Source organism: Ptychodera flava, chromosome 14 (assembly GCF_041260155.1).
Source record: "Ptychodera flava strain L36383 chromosome 14, AS_Pfla_20210202, whole genome shotgun sequence".
Lineage (NCBI taxonomy): Eukaryota > Metazoa > Hemichordata > Enteropneusta > Ptychoderidae > Ptychodera > Ptychodera flava.
The window spans coordinates 20331951-20351132 of NC_091941.1; the positions used below are offsets into that span (position 1 = coordinate 20331951).

The following is a 19182-nucleotide window of genomic DNA, read 5'->3' on the forward strand; positions in this document are numbered from 1 at the left end:
TTTGCCCTCCCTCACTGCCGTGCGACGTGCGCGTGCGCTCAAATTTTCTTGTTCGGTCCTCTGATGCCATACTATTTTACAAAACCTTCTATTTTACTACCCTGACTACCACAGGGTCTAGGGCCATTAGGGGACCATAAGGAAGCGTTCAATTATTGCGGCCGGGGGTGGGCCAGCAAAATCCGGCGAGGGGGGGGGGGTCACCTTAAATTTAAAAACTGCAAGGGGGGGGGGTATGTATTTTTCAAACAGTTCAGAGGGGGGTCACTTAATTTTCATTAGTATCCGTCCCATCAAAAAGCAGTTTCAGCGTTCAGAAATATTCTTGGAGATAAAAATGATTCGCTGCATGATTTCATTCTGTGAAGACATTTAACTAAATCTGAACAAAAGTATAATTATCTGTCACATAAATATCTTGACTTGGCAATTCTGAGACTTGTCTTATTGTAAATCAAGCTCACTGAGGGAAATGAACAATTCCTATTACTTACATATTAGAGATAGAGTAAGTTTTGTCGGGGAAATTATTTAACAGTTAAGCTTACCTGTAGACTACTAGTACCATGAGAAGTGGAATTATGCTTTTAGGTGAAACTCCAATATCATACTTGTTGTCAACATCTGAACTTTCAAATACCCTATTTGAATCAAGTACATTTGTATCAATTAACAAACACCTACAAAAGCACAAATTAATTTAGTCTAGCATTGTAAAAAAAAATATTCATAGTTTTCTCATAGACTCCAATGTATAGTGAATCTACATTTCGGTTAAATTCCAAAATCAAATTTCTGGCGAACACATTCATTTGTTACTACCCTAGTCTAATCAAGTACATTAATATTAATAATCAAGAGTACATAAATACAAAGGTTTACCTATTTTTGTATTGGAAAAAAGTATTTATAGTTTCCTCATAGACTCCCATGTATAGTGGATGAAAATTTTCAGTGAAATTCCAAAATCACATTTTCTTGAACATATAATACGCACCTTTAACCATCATATTCTAATCAAGTACAATTATATGTTAATTATTGAACGTCTGTATAAGCTTATGCACAAGTATAGCAAGTTTTTCATTGGAAAAAAAATTATTCACAAATTTATCATAAGCTTAGACTCCCATGTATAGTGGATGAACATTGTTGGTGAAATCCTAAAGTCAAATTTTTTGTCCACATATCAGTTGTAACAACCCTATTCCAATTAAGTACATTTATGTCAATTATCAAATGTCTATAAATGCATAGATATAGTTTTGTATTGAAAAGTATTACATAGTTTTCTCATAGACTACCATGTATAGTGAATCAACATTGTCTTAAGCTGATTATCAATTAAATCCAAATATCAAAATTTTTTTGTACACATATGCTTGCGCAAAAATATTGCGATCCACCTGTAATTTCTGTCCAATCCCTTTGAGGGGTAATTTCAAAATTATAGCAAGTCAGAAGGGGAAATTTGAACATTAACACCTAGTGAGTTTGTAAAGAGGGTCATTTGAAAAAATCTGAATCTTTTTATTTTTTTGGATTGTATCGTGCCCCACTCCAGAGGTGTTTGTGTGTGCAGCTTTACTCAAGCAATTAAATGGGGGGGGGGGTCATGAAATTTTATCTTAAAAGGGGGGTCATAGATTTTTTGGTGCAATGGGTAGGGGGGTTCGCTTATCATTGACCGATGCGCAGGAAGAATTTGCAGGCCCATCCCCGGTCATAATAACTGAACGCTCCCTAAGGCGGTATTATTCATAGCAAGAGTGTAAAAAATAATACATTTATGATGAATGCAGTTTATAAAAAAATTAGGTTTCAATCATTATTGTATACTTACAAAGTACCTTACTGCTCTCGAATCCTGAATAATGATCAATATTTATGACAAATTCACGCAGTTGTAGCACAGACCCTGTCAGTGTTATTGATAAATTTATGACTATAGATATTTTTTATAACAATTTGATATTTCTGTCATTACTGTACACTTGCAAAAGTACCCAACTGGACTTGGATCCTGAATGAAGATCAATATTTTTCCAAATTCACGCAGTTGCAGTACAGACCCTCAGAAATATGCTCAGTATAGTGACAGCTGATTGTTGCACAGTACTTGATGCGCGGGTCGCAGTACTACTGCCTCGGCAGTCTCTCTAAAAAGTTGCCTACACACACCAACTTTGCAAAGAACTGTCTGCGCGTCAATATTTCAGGATGAAAACTTGGATGTTTTATGTAACACATATTCTGATATGTATGTGTCGTATTAAAGTGTCACCAGGAAGGTTTTAGCCTATCCAGAGCAAAGGCCGGACTTGAATGTGTGTCGAGAGTATTTCACGTTCATTGTAAGCAGTAAGCTTACGATTTTTCCGATGTAGCCTCATATTTGATGTAAAGTTACAAGTCGATACTATCATCTTGGATTTCTTGCTCATAAAATCGTCAATTGTTTACAGTAATGGCGCGGCGATTTATAGCTTTAAATGTACGTCAAACGTCTCTGTCGGATCCGCTGGTATGGTTGCATCTTGGCCTAGCAGTAGAAAATTGTATGGTAGAGCATGGTATAATACAGAGCTATTAGCATTAAAACTGAAAGAACTTAGACATCGTGCCAAAAGACGTAGGCCTATTTCTGTGCCTGAGAATTTAGAACTCTGTAAGCAGACTCGTACCTCATTCCAGAAATTGGCAAAACGAAAATATGGTGATTATGTTGAGTCTGTTGCAGCAGATGTCAAGGACAACCCAACGCGATTCTTTTCCTTTGCCCCAGCCTGTATGAAAGGGACAACGTCGCGTTTCGTATTTTTGGTACCATAGAGTTGGATAGGCATATGAAGCTGGTGATGACCAAGTAAGCTCAGGCCGATATCTTCAATACCTTCTTTGAATCTGTTTTTACAAATGATGACCGTAATACCGTTCCTGAATTAGATACTCAATTGTATGATCCTATAGTTCACTATATTTGTATCAGATGTGAAGTGGGAATGAACACAATTTATAGTTTGTAAAAGAATGTGCTGATTCTCTTTCCATTCCACAAACTTTATATTTAATCGGTCTATTCATAAGGGAGGTTTTGCCTGTACACAAACAAGGTAAAACCAAACGTCAGAAATCATCGCCCCGTGTCCCTCTCTTATCGATTGTTTCAAAAATGTGCGAGAAAGTGATATCGAGGCGAGCATATAACCATGTAAAGTGTGATTTGTCTGAACAATTAACAGCATGGTCTTTTGCCTGGGCGATCCTGTAAGATTAATCTATCTGTCTTGCTTGATGAAGCTCGTCTTGCTGTTAATGAGGCAAAACAGTTGGATCATGTCATATACACAGATTTTTCCAAGGCATTTGATAAAGTCAATCAAAAAATATTTAGCATACATGCTGAGTAAGTATTGAATACAAGACACCCTCTTAGACTGATTGGTAGCTACCTGAGTGATAGATCCAAGGACGGTGTAGATCAGACCCTGTTTTAGTTAAGTCAGGCCACAGGGGTCAAAACTGGGACCACTGTGTTTCATTCTTTATTTGAATGACATCATTTTGCAAATTTAAAGTGTAGCTCTTTAGGCTTTGCAGACGATCTGAAGTTGTTTAAGATAATACGTAATTAACGACTGTTCAATGTTACAAGAGGATATCAATCACTTGTTCACATGGTCTGAAAAATGGAAAATGCACATTAACTATGCCAAGTGTGTAGTACTTCGTCTTTCTTTGAAAAGATTGCCAATGGACAGTACAGAGCTATAATATTGATGCACACAATTTGGGAGATAGTTACAGTGATCTGGGCGTGACACTACACACCATGTTGGGGTTTTTTCGTTATTACTGATGCTCGAAGACTACTTAGCATGCTTTAAAGGTTTGAGATAGGATTATCATTGAATGCCCTGCTCATGGATAACAGAACGTCGGAACTAAACTTGACGAACATTTCATGAACCTGGTCGTAGTATTAAATTTACCAGCAAGGCTTTATGATGGATTTTATCAATGTCTGCAAATTTTTAATGTGTAAAAAAGCGTTGTTTTTATTAGATTTAGTAATTTAAATTTTATTAGATTTTAGTAGATTTTATGCTTTGTCCTGGTTGTGTTTGTTTTAATTAACTGGCTTTCCTGTTGTTTCCTATTGTTCAATTTTTTCGTACTGTGTTGATTTACAGTTACGATGATTTCCCGCAAACAAACCATATGTTGTCACTTGACAGGGCCGCTCGATTGCTTGCGCCTGGCCGGAGTTGGAAGGGCTCGTCTCGTTATCGGAGTTGTCCATGAGTTTCCCGGTACCGTACACCATATCATGGTACTGACTGAGAATGTTGGGAATTCGTTTCTGTTCAGTTACAACTTCGATACAATTTCAGCGATACTAAAGATTAATTTAATGATGATGATGATGAATTACGCATGGTATGTCTGTTTTATTCGACCTATACAACAACTTGCTGCAATATCCACTTATTAATATATACCTTTGATGAATGAAGAAGGTCAAAAGCCAAAAAATTCACATTTTCGTTGTCGTTTTGAACATCAAATATATCTAGACTTTGTTCTCAAATCCAAAACTTAGCAAGATGATCTGATTTGTTATTCTTGATTATGAAAGAGAGCAGAGATAAACGTACAAGTAATGAAACTGTCAAAAACAACAAGTCTCTTGCAATCTTTAATTTCTGATAACACCGTAAGACATCTGTTTACAATAAAACAATTTTAACATGTTTAAAAATTTGACGTTTCTTCTTCACTCATTTAAAAGAGCGGGAAAGTGTTTTTTTATGTAGATTGTGAGTACTGGACAACAGGCGCGTGCCTAACCAATAAATTTGTCGAATTTGAAATTACTTAAATGTTTGTCAGAATGTAAATGTTAGTAAGTTAATAACATAAAACAACAATGTTCGCACTGGATTTAATGCAAGAACCTGTGTCTCTCACGTCACTTCCGTTTTTGAGATGGCCATATGAACGTTTATGACGTGAGGTTCAGTTATCTGGAAGCTGTCTTCGAAGGATAGAGAAAAAAGAGATCTTTTGAAAGTCAGGTAGTGCATTGGTGGTGTATACGTACTAAGAACTCACAGGTAAAGCATGTCCTAAATATTTTTGAGATATTTATCAATATGCCCATTATTTCTGATTAATCACAAGCAAACATCTTTTAACCTGTGATACAGATAGCTTCAACAATTTGAACCTATATTGTGCGGCGACGATGACGTAAATGACAAGTGTGCTACGTTGAATTTACATTAAAGGTGAAATATCATTTTTTTTTATCATGAAACATATTCTTATAATATTGATAAATTACTAATACACGATCATAGTGATATTGCCAACACCAAGGGAATGGCATCGTTTTGCTAACATCTCTGTCCAAGTGCAGCAATCAGCAGTAGAAAGATGATTGTCGAGTAAAAGACTAATGTACTTCTCAGGGAATCCACAGAGCTAGGCGCAGCTTCAGGTTTACCTGAAATATATATAATTTGTAAATATACGTCAGTATATGTTATGATCTCTTCATAATTAATTCATCATTAATTTTTTGTCTAAAATGTTACTGCAGAGCTACAGGTAAGTGCGCATTTAAGTTTCGTTTGCTTTGTTTTGTTTTTTGGGTTTGTGTGAGTGTGTGTACTCAGTGTATAAAAGCCGTTGGTACTTTTCACTGGCCGGTTGTCAAGCTTCGAGACCTTCGCCGAAGGCGCAAGGGGCGGGTCCCGACAGAACATTCCGGAACAGTTGGTCACACGACATGGAGGAAGTTTGGTGACAGCCCCTCCCACATTTTTGTATCCCCTCGCAACGAGCATTTGAATATAGGGGAGGTTTTCTTTGGAAGCGAAGAAAGTCGTCGAATATTACGAGTAAGCTAAAAGTTGGCGAATCCGATGTGACGTACACTGGCCATAGACGATAAATCAAGGCCAGAGTTGTTGTTAGGTTACAGCCTGAGATTGTTTTATTCTATCCCAAGTTGTTAATCGATAGGATCACATCACAAGTTGTATCGGTAACCAATGTATTTGCAAACCATTCGGTTCGCGTGAAAAATCAGTCAGTGCAACGGGGAGTCGAAGAAGATAAATTCAATTTTGTTTTTTGTTTTTGTTTTTTTATAATACTATGCGCTTTCAACAATATTGACGACGCGAATCTCAGATTAATAAAAATTTCTACATCAGGTTGAGACAGTGGCCATACAGTCTATGCTGCGAGAGCATCCCCTCTTGTGGTAAGGTTAACAGTTGATGAATTGATAGTAGGTGATGAGTACGATGGATTAGTGCTCGATTCGCCCAATTCGTGCCCTGCTTTGAACGAACAAATGCTGAGCTCGTCGATTTTGGTGGTTTAACGGTGTGCCGCTGTTGATACAGTTTTCGCAGGCGACGCCCCCTGTCTCATTCCATCACCATGAGCAGTTGCAAATTAAGGTAGAACGCGCCTCGGGGACAGACATTCGGACTCTCCAACTTTTACAATTCTTTGATAAACCACTTGCAGGGGTTCACTTTAAAGCTCTTGGTATAAGTAAACTTTTCATCGGCTTAGTTTTTCGAAAATCGAAATTTTTTTTTTCCCCTCAGAGTTAACACAGGCATAGCGGCCATTTTGAATTTGAAATATCGGTAAATCTTTAGTAACTTGTTTCTCTAATTCCAAAATTTGCACGGTTGAAATATTCTTTGAAATATTCTTTGAGGAAAGTTTGAACAAAAGTCTTTCACTTTCGAGGCGCATACTACCTTAAAGTAATATGAAACTTACCGCGGCCTCGTGCTTGTGCTGCACAGCCAGAGCTGTGAAGTAAACGACAATGTTATATGAAATGGGTAAAACGCTTGTTTTCATCACATGTACAGGTCAACCTATATTAGATTTAGGTGCACACTTGTTGCACAATTAATGCGCTTGAAATCACTTACATACTATAGTATTAAGAATTGTTCTCGTGTATTTGAAACATGTTTCGCTACGTATTAAGGCTATCACAGCCCATGATCCCACTTTGTCACTTGTATTTGTTCGTGGCTCACCTTCATGCTGCTCTCTACACCATGTTTATGAATAAAAATAACACGCTGCCCATATAAATGAGATTATACTTTTAATGATTGACGCATTTTTTTATTTTAATCACCGCATGTCGTCCAGTAAACATCAATGTGGGTTGCAAGTGGGAGGACACATATACTTACCCGGCCGGATCGACAAACTTGTACATGACACCACCATCGTTGCCAACCGACGCAGAGTCTGTCGCAAGCATGTAAAGTTCGCCTGGAATTAAAAGGATGCGTTTAGCTGTTTAAGTGTACTTGTTTGATGACAACGAAATAAAAAAAAATCTTCAAGTTGACATTTACATGACGAAGCTCTACAATGCCTTAGGGTCGTCGATGCTGACGCATTAGAAGCGTCATTCCTTAGCCCGGCCAGGGGGGGGGGTACCAATAGAGCTTGGCGAAGCTTGTTCTTGCGTTCACGAATAAATCAACTTCGGCATTACGCCAAGCGATAGAACAAATCATGAAATATATCAAATGAATTTATTCAATTTCGCTTACCTGATTCGTCTTCACCGAAAGATAAGATTCTTGTCAGGTACGACCCTGTCAAATCTCCTGTGCAGACAGTCTCGTCGCCCGTGCACACTTCCTCTCTGGTCCATGTCTCGGTCTGTTGGTTCTCCACCAGTTTGAATATGTGTCGCCTGCAAGAAAGAAAGATGTGTGTAAGGCTAGCTTTCACATCTGTAATGACATTCTATCCTAAATGCTTTTGAAGCTTTTGCTGTGATATTAATAAACATGCCCGTTTAGCAAACTCGGACATCTTATATTTTAGTGTGTAGTGTATCCAAGTATTTCACATTTTAGGGAAAATCATACTTTGCAATTAATTTCATACGATGTTTCTGAGAGGGAACAATTTATCCTCTGTCAATCATTAGGTTGTTCAGAGAAAAGCTCAACGTACCCGACAGGTGACAAGTTATTAATATAGAATTAGGAAGTTAGATGGTCTTTTAGTTGTCAAAATAATGACGCAAGACCATTCTGATGTTGATTCTCTGGGATCCGACCAGGAGAATTTGAATTGTTACCAGACGAGACATTCGAATATACATATGACACAAGCTTCCTCAGTTGAAACTGGCTCTTCATCCAAATATATTCTGATAATTTGTACAGTTGATGTCTAGTTGTGACCATACTTACCCGACCATAGCAGGGGGTGGACTGTAGTCGCCAAAGACATAGTCTCCGTACAACGATGGAACTTCGCAACCTCGGTACACATATCCACCTGTGATACTTCGGCCTACGGTACGGTCGTAAGCGTGAATCGGCAGGATGTCGCCCTCTAGAGTACGTTGACAGAGAGACTTTGGTCATTTCAAAATTGAAAGTATAGCTATAATTTTTTAAAATATTTATTCTTGTATAAATCATACGTTTCTTTATCAATAAACTAATTTAAGAAGTATGTTGAGTAAGCAAGCGTTTAACTGACACGGGGATTTGCATCCCTAATGGTTTTCGTTGCCGAATAGATACTGTAGTAAAAAATATTAAAAGCTTTACATGCTTCCAGAACCGTATGAATATGTAAGCCGATATACAGGGATTGTTTGGTTGCTCACCGAGTGCGTTGCAGACATCCAAGTCATAACATTCAAAGCCTTCCCGACCGTTCCATCCGAAGTTGCCGCCCCCTTGGATGATATCAACTTCTTCCCAACCAACTTGACCGACATCTGCGCACAGAATCCTTCCCTTGCCGTACTCGGTCTCTGAGTCCCCTCTGTCGACGGAACATCTCCATGGATTTCTCAGCCCGTACGCCCAGAGTTCATCAAAGGCCTCCGGGTCGCCGATGAACGGGTTATCCTGAGGTATTCCATACGGCAGTTCGCCTTCGAATTGGTCGACATCGATACGCATTCCAGACCCCAACATGGTGCCCCTGTGGGAAGAAGCACCGATTGGAACATAATTTACCTATGATCATCCTCATTGGTCTAACATATGGGAAGATTCGTTTTGCTCTAACAATGAAATACGTCTGTACGAACTCGCCTCTGGTCCAAAATGGGCTGAGACAGATCTTCGATACCGTAATATCTTGAAAGTACCATAAATTTCATCTCCGATGTATCTTCACATTAATACGTATAAAACGAGTTTCACTCGAGTTTCCACTCAACAATTCAGCTTTCAAGACATTCAAATTACTAAAAAGACGGTACTTTTGTCTGTTTAATTTCACAAGTGATGACAGAAAAGGTTATTCCCTGGATGCGATAAAGAATGCGTCCGTGTCCCATGAAAACTGTCAGAACATTTTCGGATAAAATTTTTAAACTGCGTCAGGTGCGTCAATTTTCGTGCAAAAAATTGTGTTTGTGCACAAATTTTCAGCGGGCGGACAAATTTAAAAGTAATCAGCGGGGAGGAGAGAGAAAGTCAATTTTTACAGAGGATGGACAAGAAGTTTCAGTATTTACTGTGGGCGGGGAGAAAATTCCTGGCAGAGTGTACCGGAAAATAGGTATAAGGGAGGGGAATGCCGTGGTGGATAGAACTTTAGGCAATTATGTTCAAAGGTGAAATGATAACTTTAACGGTCCGGTAGCTTCACATTGAACACGGATGTATATTATATTCATGCACTGAACGCACGCACACTGGGTGATAGATAAATAGTTGCAAAATGTAGAAGTGGGAATGTGTTCATCTAGTCCATGGGTAATGGGGAACGTCCTGTGATGGGGAGAAGGCAGTGAAGAGCTTGAACTGTTGTGGGTAGTTGGGAGCGGGCAGGGCAGTGGGCATCATCATTTAGTGGGAGGACATATTTCTGCATCAGTGGGAAGGCGGTTACGCACAGCTCCACTTCCCCGCCAAATTTTAAGGTTAAGGTCAAAAATATGCAAAATCACTATATAAGCCCTCGAAACATGTTTTGTGATGATTTTGTAAAATTGACGGAATTTACCTGTTGGCTGCGTCAGAAACTTTCCCCGATTGTGGTAACCAACAGAGGGTAATTTATTTAAAAAAAATAGTTTCCATATAGCGCAACTGTAAATTATACCATAAGACCGACACTGGCGAAGGAAGCCTAAATTAACACTATGTGATTTTCTTGACTTCATTGATTGACCATGCTGCCAAAACGTACTATTTCTTTTCAATTTTGTCAATGTTTTTGTCTGGTACTTTGAAACGGCTCACAAAAGACTCACATCTTTGAGTCGCACAAACGTATGCGTGGAGATTTAGGAAAACGAAGGCACCTTTTCCGATCTTCGATTGTACATCTCACAAAACATATACTAGAAAGATTTATTGGCGTTAAAATGAATAAAAAATAAATGGAAGCAAAGGTGAACTTCATCCTAACATGTATGTGTGCATGTTACTCATACATGAGGCAGGGGGTGGAGGCCTGTCCTCTGACATTCGGTGACATATTATTAAGAGAAAGTCAATATCGGGTTGACACTATTGTGGATACTTTTGTGGAAAGTTATTTAAAACATACTTTCTACTCAGTGTTCTTTTCTAGCCCAGCTTTGTCAATTTCTGTAGGAGAAGCTCACTGTGTGTTGCATGGCATTATTTTGTGAAGCTTGTTCAATTTGACAAATCAGTAAGACATCAAACCTTACGAGCTGAAAAAGTGGTCGCAAAAACGTTTGTCTCTCAACCACCACAGATTTTAAACTTAACCCTTTCACCGCCATAGTTTGGCCAAAAACAATTATCATTGGTGAATGTGCGCACCTCTGTACTGGGAACTGGAGATTAACAGGTTAAACACATAATAGACCCCGGAAAAGGTGACGTGATTTCGGATATTTTCAATGAATACAAGCTCGCCAACGATTCAACGTCTGCTCTTCAAATAACGGCAAACTTCAGCGTCTGCTAGCCTAACGTTTGATTTCCAATATGTATGATGTGACTTGAGTCACATCATGCTATTTACAGCAGTATTCGACTTCGTGGTCGATCTTGAGCAGCTATTTCTTGACATAGAAACACACACCCACCGCAATTTCTTTGTCGCTTTAACACCACAACACTTCGATATCGTATTTCTCAACTGAACACTCGCCATAAAGTTAAAAAGCTTCAGTAAAAGAGTTAATGGCTGCATTAAACTTTACATAATATACTTTCATCAATGTTGTTGTATAAAACGATCGCATTTCTTACTCCTTTCCCAACATTATACATGGAAACGCAAAGTTTTTGCCTGAAAAACACAAAGTACGGTGTGCAATATACAACAATTCTAGACTTCAATTGTCAACTGTACCGCTAGCGCTGGCCATTACGCCGGCAGAGGTTGTTGGATAGCTGAACCGTATACTTCGGCATGATTTGTGGCATAGAATAAGAAAATGAATTCTACAAAAAGGAAATAAATTGCTGAAAATTCATCAATAGTTAGCTATCTACTGGAACGGTGAAAAAATGTTAACCATAATTTTATCAACCCTTTTGATATTGTCATCAGACGATGTGCTAATTAAACTTTCGGAGATGCACGTGTCCTAATTTCTAATTTGAAGAAAACTTATCGTAAGTGTACGTGGATGAATAAAAATTACCATTCTCTAACGAGACACTCACTTGTTCTGTCCGTTTCTTTCGGGGTCGCCGCCACCGCCGCCATCGCCGACGAAGAGGTAGAGATATTGATCAGTGCCAAAAAGCAGTTGACCGCCATTGTGATTGTTCGCATGTTGGTCTATTTCGAGGAGAACTCTTTCCGTGGACCGATCTGCTTTGTTCGGGTCGTTGATATCTGCCCTGATTTCACTCAGCCGAGTTCTGTGATTCGGGGTGTTGATGCAGTAGTATACGTAGAACTTGAGGTTTCCTTCGTACTTTGGATGGAACGCTATGGAAAGGAAACCGCGTTCGTCCCCTGGAAAAGTGCCTGTGTGCACCTGGTCGCTAATGTCCAGGAAAGGCTCGGCCAACCTGGTCCCGTCCGCGAGAAGTATCGAGACTACTCCTGTTTGTTCTGCGACGAAAAGTCTGTTGGTGCCGTCAAAGGCAGCGACTGCCGCAATTGGGTTATGGAGACCCGAGGCGACCTCTCTCAAACACAAACACCCTTCGGCTTTCGGATTTACGGGCTTGGACTTTGGAGTATCTATAGTGTCCATTAGCTCTGGGTAACAGTAGTCCGTGGCGGTGCGTTGAAGTTCATCGCAGAACTCCTTTTCGTCATCGATAACCTTCAACAGGGATTTGTCCTTGGTAAGGAATGGAATTGCGCTCTTGCAACGGCCGTAGAAACTGTGACATTCGGTGCTGCACAGACCCGGCAGCGGAGCTTCCGCTTGGTCTTTCTGGTACAGCCGAGATGTCACCGGAGAACACCTGAGGCACAGAACGTCACGGACGTAGTCGCCGCAAGACTCAGCGGATTTCGCCTCCTTCATGATGGAGTCATACCTTTCCCTGATGTCCTCATCATCTTCGCTGTCGCAGCAACTGTTCTCTGAAAACTTGGTACAGAACTTAAGAGGAGATTTCGGCTTAAAAGGGTCTCGGTCATCGGCGCACTTTAAGGATGCTGCCGCGAGAGAGACCAATAACGTAAAGGTCACCACTGCCAAGAATATACGCAGCGCCGTTCTCGCCATCTTTACTTTGCTGTGGGCGTAAACACCAACCTCTACCCTTTATTTTTGTCAATCCAAGTGTGATCCGACTCTTTGACAGTTCAAGATAACAAGAACCTATAGAGTCTTTTAAACCAGATTAATAATTTATTGAACTCATCACACGCAGGTCATATGATGTTTGAATGATGCATGATCAGAGTTCTAAAAAACAACAACATATAGTCGATCTCCATTCGTAATGCAGAAGACAAATTATGCAAAAAAGTTTAGATTTTGACCTCCCATGCTTGACCTTTCTTGTTCTATTGTTTATTTCATAATGCTGAGTTTAATAGTTTTAATACGTATAAACTCAGTTAATATGAGAACATAAACAAAAAGGCGCAAAGTCTGTAGACTTTCGACTTTGATCGTGTACGTGGTCATATAATAGATACATGAAGGCTATATCCCAAGATCCCACTTTCTTAATTTACTGTAGTTAAACACGTAAATCCATTTTTAAACAAATGCACATTGATATTTTTTTGACATCTCTACCTACAGAGTGGCAGAAAAATGTCATGAAGAAAATTTTAATATCGATGGCATGACAAAATCAAGAAAATCGCCAAATAGCGCTTAAAATTCAACCTATCACTGATTTGGAGGAAATGTCGAATGCATGCATACATATATTTAGAATACGTTGTCACAAATTATGCAAATTAGCCGTGCAAAACGTCATTCAAACTGCGAAACACTGTCAATTAATGGTTGCACGAACAATTTTACCCTTGCAAACCAAGACGACAGGAGAATTGCCGAGACAAAACAGTGCATGAGTCACATCGCACTGCATTCACGTGCACGTTGGGATATTCCCATTGTTGTATGAATCCTATTTAAGGTGACAGACGTGGTACGCCAAGGTAAAAAGTACTGCCATTTTCTGTATAAATGTGTATGTTGTTTGTAACTGTGAGTAGACGAGAAATGTAATGAAAAAAAATGATTATCCTATTTTATTTTTTGAGATACATCTGATCATCTGCTATGAATACATCGTACCCTTGGATTTTATTCAACACACTTTACTTTATGACGAATTTCAGTCTTCAAGAATTGCAAAGATGATTAAGAAGACTGAAGCATTACTTAATCGTCATTTCCTTTCGGTGCAGATTTCGAGCATTCCTTTTAAGAAGTACTTTCAGATGCACGGGAAAATGGTCGCTCATCAAGCAATGAGATGCGTAATAGTTATAATAATCAAAAACACTCGGAAAACTGCTCTGTCGGCATTCTTTCACAGACTCATTTAACAAGAAACAAAAAAAATTGCAATTTATCTTGTAATATGGTACGGTGACACCGCTTTTTGAAAAGACATTGTACGAGATGGGTCCTTGTATTTCAGCCCGCTGTGGAAATTTAAAGAAATGGCAACATTACAGTGGCATTTCCCCGCATTTCAACATGCAAGTCAATGAAATTAGGTAATACTTAATTTTTCGCTCACTCAAATTCTGAAAGCTAGGCGGTTAAAATGCATATAAATCTTTTGTCATGTAAAATGCACATTCCTATAATGTTGCTTCTGGAAGGTACAATTTCGCATGACCCCCCATGGTTCAATGATTGTCATAAAGAAGTGTTTTGTGTTGATGTAAAAAGTTATGGTTTGGTCTGTACAACCGACGTTAATTTTGGAAAGTCGCAAACGATGGAAAATTCTTCAAGAACAGTTTTGTTTTTTTTATCCCGAAGAACTTTGAAAACCTCCCCGCGTGCGGACTCAAAACAAACGAAACTGATCAGCATTGCATGGTCTTGAGAGTCATAGTTTCTTTTGTCACAATACACGATTAAGAAGTAAAGCTGGGTACGCAGTCGATACGGTAGTTCGCGACTCGAAAATGAAAAACCTTAATAGATCTTAAACTTTAGCGCAAACTTACCTCAAGCAAACATTAAACCATTCTCTTTCAAATTCAGAATCATACCATCTTTTCAATTTTGGTACTAGAGAAACAAATCACTCATATTTTACCGATATTTAAAATTCAAAATGGCCGCCATCCCGGTGTTATCTCAATGGGGAAATAAAATTCCCGCTTTTGACAAAACTAGGCCGCTGAAAAGTTTATTTACCCCATAAGCTTCAAAATGAGATCCTGCAAGTGATAGACTACAAGAATATTGTAAATGTATGAAAATCCGAATGTTTGTCTCCCAGGCGCATTCTACCTTAAGGTAGTATGCGCTTCGAAAGTGAAAGTCTTAGACTTTCGCCCACACTTTCCTAAAGGCCTAAAAAAAAAAATGTGTGTTTCCGGTAACCCGACCTACCCTAGTTCAAACCCCCGACCCTAAACTTTTCTTGGACGTTGAAAACAAATCCCGCGAGATTGGCTGGGAAAATTTTTAAATCACGCGTGATTTCATGACGTCATTAAACAACAATAGCGACTGCTTGTGCAAGCGTGTTTTCCGTAACATGTGAGAAATGCGATCACGTTCAAGAAAAAATGTAAAAGTGTGAGAGGCTCCCCTCCTAACTATCCAAAATGTTTTTGTGTCGAGTTTGTGTTAATTCGTTTCAAAAATGTGTTCCTATATTCTTATCAGATTTTTTGTGTTAATGAAAATGTTTGTTTCACCTCGGATATTTGTAGGGAAGTTTGGATTAGGCCCCTAGTGTGTACGGTAATGTTTTGTTTGTGTGGGGAAAGCTTATGGCGATTGTAAAAAGTGTGAAAGAGGCTCCCCACCTAACTATCCAAAATGTTTTTGTGTCGAGTTTGTGTTTGATTCGTTTCAAAAATGTGTTCCTACATTTTTATCCGATTTTTTGTGTTAATGAAAATGTTTGTTTCGCCTCGGATATTTGTAGGGAAGTTTGGATTATGTGTACGGTAATGTTTTGTTTGTGTGGGGAAAGCTTATGGCGAGACGCAGCCGGACCTATGGTGTTACAAAGTTGATGAGTGGCCCTTTGACGCTTGCGTTTCGAAACCCGAGTGTGGTTTCTCATCAGTAGCAATGTAGATTCTTTCGTTAGTTTGTGTTTGTTTTAATGTATTTTAGTGTTCTTGCTCTTCGAATAGCGAGGCAAGAATATCAATGTTTGGGTCTCATTGTGAGTCCGTTTGGTGGTCTGGTTTGTTTGTTTTTGTTTCTTTACTTCTGTAAATTTTGTTTGACTAGTGTGTCTTTTAGGTTTTTGTTTCTCTTGTAAGCAATGATTGGTGATTCTGGAATAGATTCCTTATAGTGTTGAGTCCTTCTCCAGTTCAGCCCAATGTTTCAAAAGAATTCCCTTAAGATCTTTTGTTTTTATGTAAGGGCTGTATGTTGTACTGAAGATGAGTTTGTTTGTTGCTTCTTTACGTGTACTTGTAAAGTTTGTTAGTGTATTACGAATACTGTGGTTTATTTTTCTGTTATATTCGTGATTTCATTGTTTTTGTATTCTCTGTCGAGTAGTTTGTTTCTAAAGAAAGCGACTTTTTTAGTAAAGTCGTCATTGTTGTTTCAAGTGCGAGCGTATCTAAGGATTTCACCTTTGATAAAGCCATTAAATGTTGCTGTCGGGTGACACGATTCTCTATGTAGAAATTGGAATGTGTCTGTTGGTTTAATATGTGTTTTGATGTGGAGGATATTTTCTTTGTGGTATCTTGCACCTTTGAAAACTACTACATCTAGGAATGTAATTTCTTGTGTGAGTTTTCGTATGAAAACTTAAACGTTGGGTGCATTGTGTGGATTTTTGAGTGAAGTTAGTGAGTTCGGTTTGTGTTCCAGAAAGATTGCAAAGACACCATCTCTGAATCTTTTCCAGAAGTGAATGTTGTTGTGGTTGTTTACGATTATTGTCTTTTCAAGTTCATGAAAAGCAATGTCTGCTATCTCTGGCGAGGCATTCGATCCCATGCTGCAGCCCCGGGTTGGCGGAAATATTGCTTGTTAAATTCAAAACTGTTGTGTTTTAGAATTAGTGAAAGCATTTCTATTAAGTCTTCCGTGGGTGGTTTTTTGATGCCGTAATTTGTTTGAAGCGAGGTTTGTGAGTTTAATGTTTCACTGACTAGCCGAATCGCTTCGTCGTGAATTGTGTTTGTGTCCATCGACACCACGTCGAGTGTTACAAGAAATGCATGTTGGGGGAAATTTGTTTTTTCTATTTCTTGTATGAAGTTTGTTGTGTCTTTTATATTTGACGGTTGTTGCTGGACCAGTGGTTTTATGAAATAATCCAGGAATTCTGAAATTCTGTTAGTGGGACCGGAGCAGCCACTAAATATTGGTCTCCCTGCAAACGTTGAGTTTTCAGGCGGCGATTTGTGAATTTTAGGCAATAAGTACCAATGCGGGGTACGGATTTTTATGTGTTTTGGATCGAGATACTTATAAGTATCATGGTCGATGTGTTTGTTCTCGTACATTTTGTTTAATAGTTCGTGTACTTTGTTTACTGTTTGTTCTGTGTCGTCACTGTCTAGTTGTGTATAATACTGAGTGTTGCGTAATTGTCTTTTGCATTCGTGTATGTAATCTTTTGTGTTGACAATGACGATGCCTTGACCCTTGTCGAAGGGTATTAAAACTTTCACATTTTCTTTTTGTAGAGAAAAAAAAATTACCAAAAAAAAATTTTTTTCCTACCTACCTACCCTATTTCTGAAGAGCATGTTACAGGAAACACACAATTTTTTTTTTTTGGCCTAAAGGAATCTTTCAAACACTCTCTTTCAAATTAAAAAAAATAAAAATCCGGGGTCACCGCGCAAATTTGATACTAGGGAAACAAATTTCTCAAGATATATGGATATTTGAAATACAAAACGGCCGCCATCCCTGTGTTAACCATACGTAGAAATATAAAATTTTCTATTTTCGAAAAACTAGGAAAACTTTTTACACAAGAAGCTTTAAAATGAGCGCAAACAAATGACAGCTTAATATAGAATTGATAAAGTTTGAACGCCAGAATACGTTCCCGTTGTGCATTCTGCCTTAACAGGGACAAACTTCCTTCTTTTTCACTTGGGCCTATGTCAAGAAAGATATTCAATGCCTTCTTCAAAACAGACAAGCCTTACATGTTAAGGATGAATCGGTCAAGCGTGACATGGCTATGCCGTGTACGTTACCCTGTATTTCTGGTTGGAACAAGGAATTATACTATTTGTATCTGTTTTCTCCATAGGCCAGATTGGAAGTCTTTCCGACAATTCTTCCTATATATTTCGAGATGCTGTTACGAAGGAAATTTGTTCCTCAAAAAAACTTTCAGTATGGTACGAAGTTCAAACTTTCAGTATAGTACAGAGTTCAGTGTGTAACAGTTTAAGTGAACCTACCCTGTGAATTTTACGTAACTTGACTTCATAAAATCTAACAGTTATGTGTTAATTGGGTACTGTGACAAACAACACAAAGTTGATGGTAATCTAGCATATAAGTGTCATCTAATTCACGCATACTCTTAATTGTCGGAACTATCACAAAGAAGTTGAGCAGATGTTTGCTCAGGATGATGTCAGCATAAACGGATGTTTGTATGAACAAGTTGAAAGTTTAAGGGTAGACGTTTCTAATAATATATGTGTTTTCGCCAGTGTCTAATTAATTTACGAGAGTTCTCCGGAAGAGTAGCTTATGAAACAGTTTCGCTGATTAAGATTTGTAATTCATTACCAGCTGATTGTTTTTATAGTTGTTTGTTCAATTAAGTTTTACCTTGAATTATTGTAATGGGTTGAATCGCATTTCCATGTATAATTAAGTTAAGGAGTTATATAGTTAGGTGTTAAGTTGATAGAGTAGCCTTTTATCACCAGCGGCTCTTCTGTAAGCATCTTTACCGAAGAAATAAAGATTGCCATTTGTCATCCACAAGCCACTACTCTGGTCGATCTCTGGTATCCTACTCGTAAGACGATTGAAATCAGCGCTATATATTACAAGATGCTGATCAATATTGGCACACCCTGCGCCTAAAATAATTCAGAAATCAACGCCAATGTTTATTCTGATGCTGAAGAGGCCTCAGCCAATACATAATGTCATTGTTTTTCTCATTATTATTTTACGCATAAAATAATACTTAATAACTAAAGATGACTCTGAGGTCTAAAAATGTCGATCCAGTCTTTACGTATCTGAAATATCGAAGCAGTCTCTCTATAGACCGTGGATGAAGCAAACGCCTTCAAAAGGTATTAAAAAGTTCATCGAAAGAAGCGACTGCATGAGCACTCGGAACTGAGTGTCACTTTCCCCAATAGTCCCGTATCTGCGCTTGACAAGGTCTCTTGTCCCGGACAGCTTGAGTTCATGAGTGGGAGACTGTAGTCGGACTAAGGACCCGTGCGAGCGGACGCTGCCAGTCCCTCACTGTGTCACGACACGTTCCGTTGACACTAGTGATATGACAGAGACGGGAGGGTTGTCGGAAAGTTGTCTTTAGGATCATTCTCTCGCCTAGCTTGTTTGTC

General features: G+C 38.7%; 1 protein-coding gene across 1 annotated transcript; it reads right to left on the minus strand.

Annotated features, from left to right (window-relative positions):
- Positions 1 to 4686: 4686 nt before the first annotated feature.
- Positions 4687 to 12771, minus strand: LOC139149690 (HHIP-like protein 2). Its single transcript, XM_070721559.1, has 7 exons — positions 11691 to 12771; positions 8690 to 9012; positions 8265 to 8409; positions 7611 to 7756; positions 7242 to 7323; positions 6811 to 6842; positions 4687 to 5509 (listed from the first exon to the last, which is right to left on the minus strand). The coding sequence occupies exons 1-7, from the start codon at positions 12713 to 12715 to the stop codon at positions 5400 to 5402; spliced, it is 1863 nt and encodes a 620-aa protein (XP_070577660.1). The 5' UTR covers positions 12716 to 12771; the 3' UTR covers positions 4687 to 5399.
- Positions 12772 to 19182: the final 6411 nt, after the last annotated feature.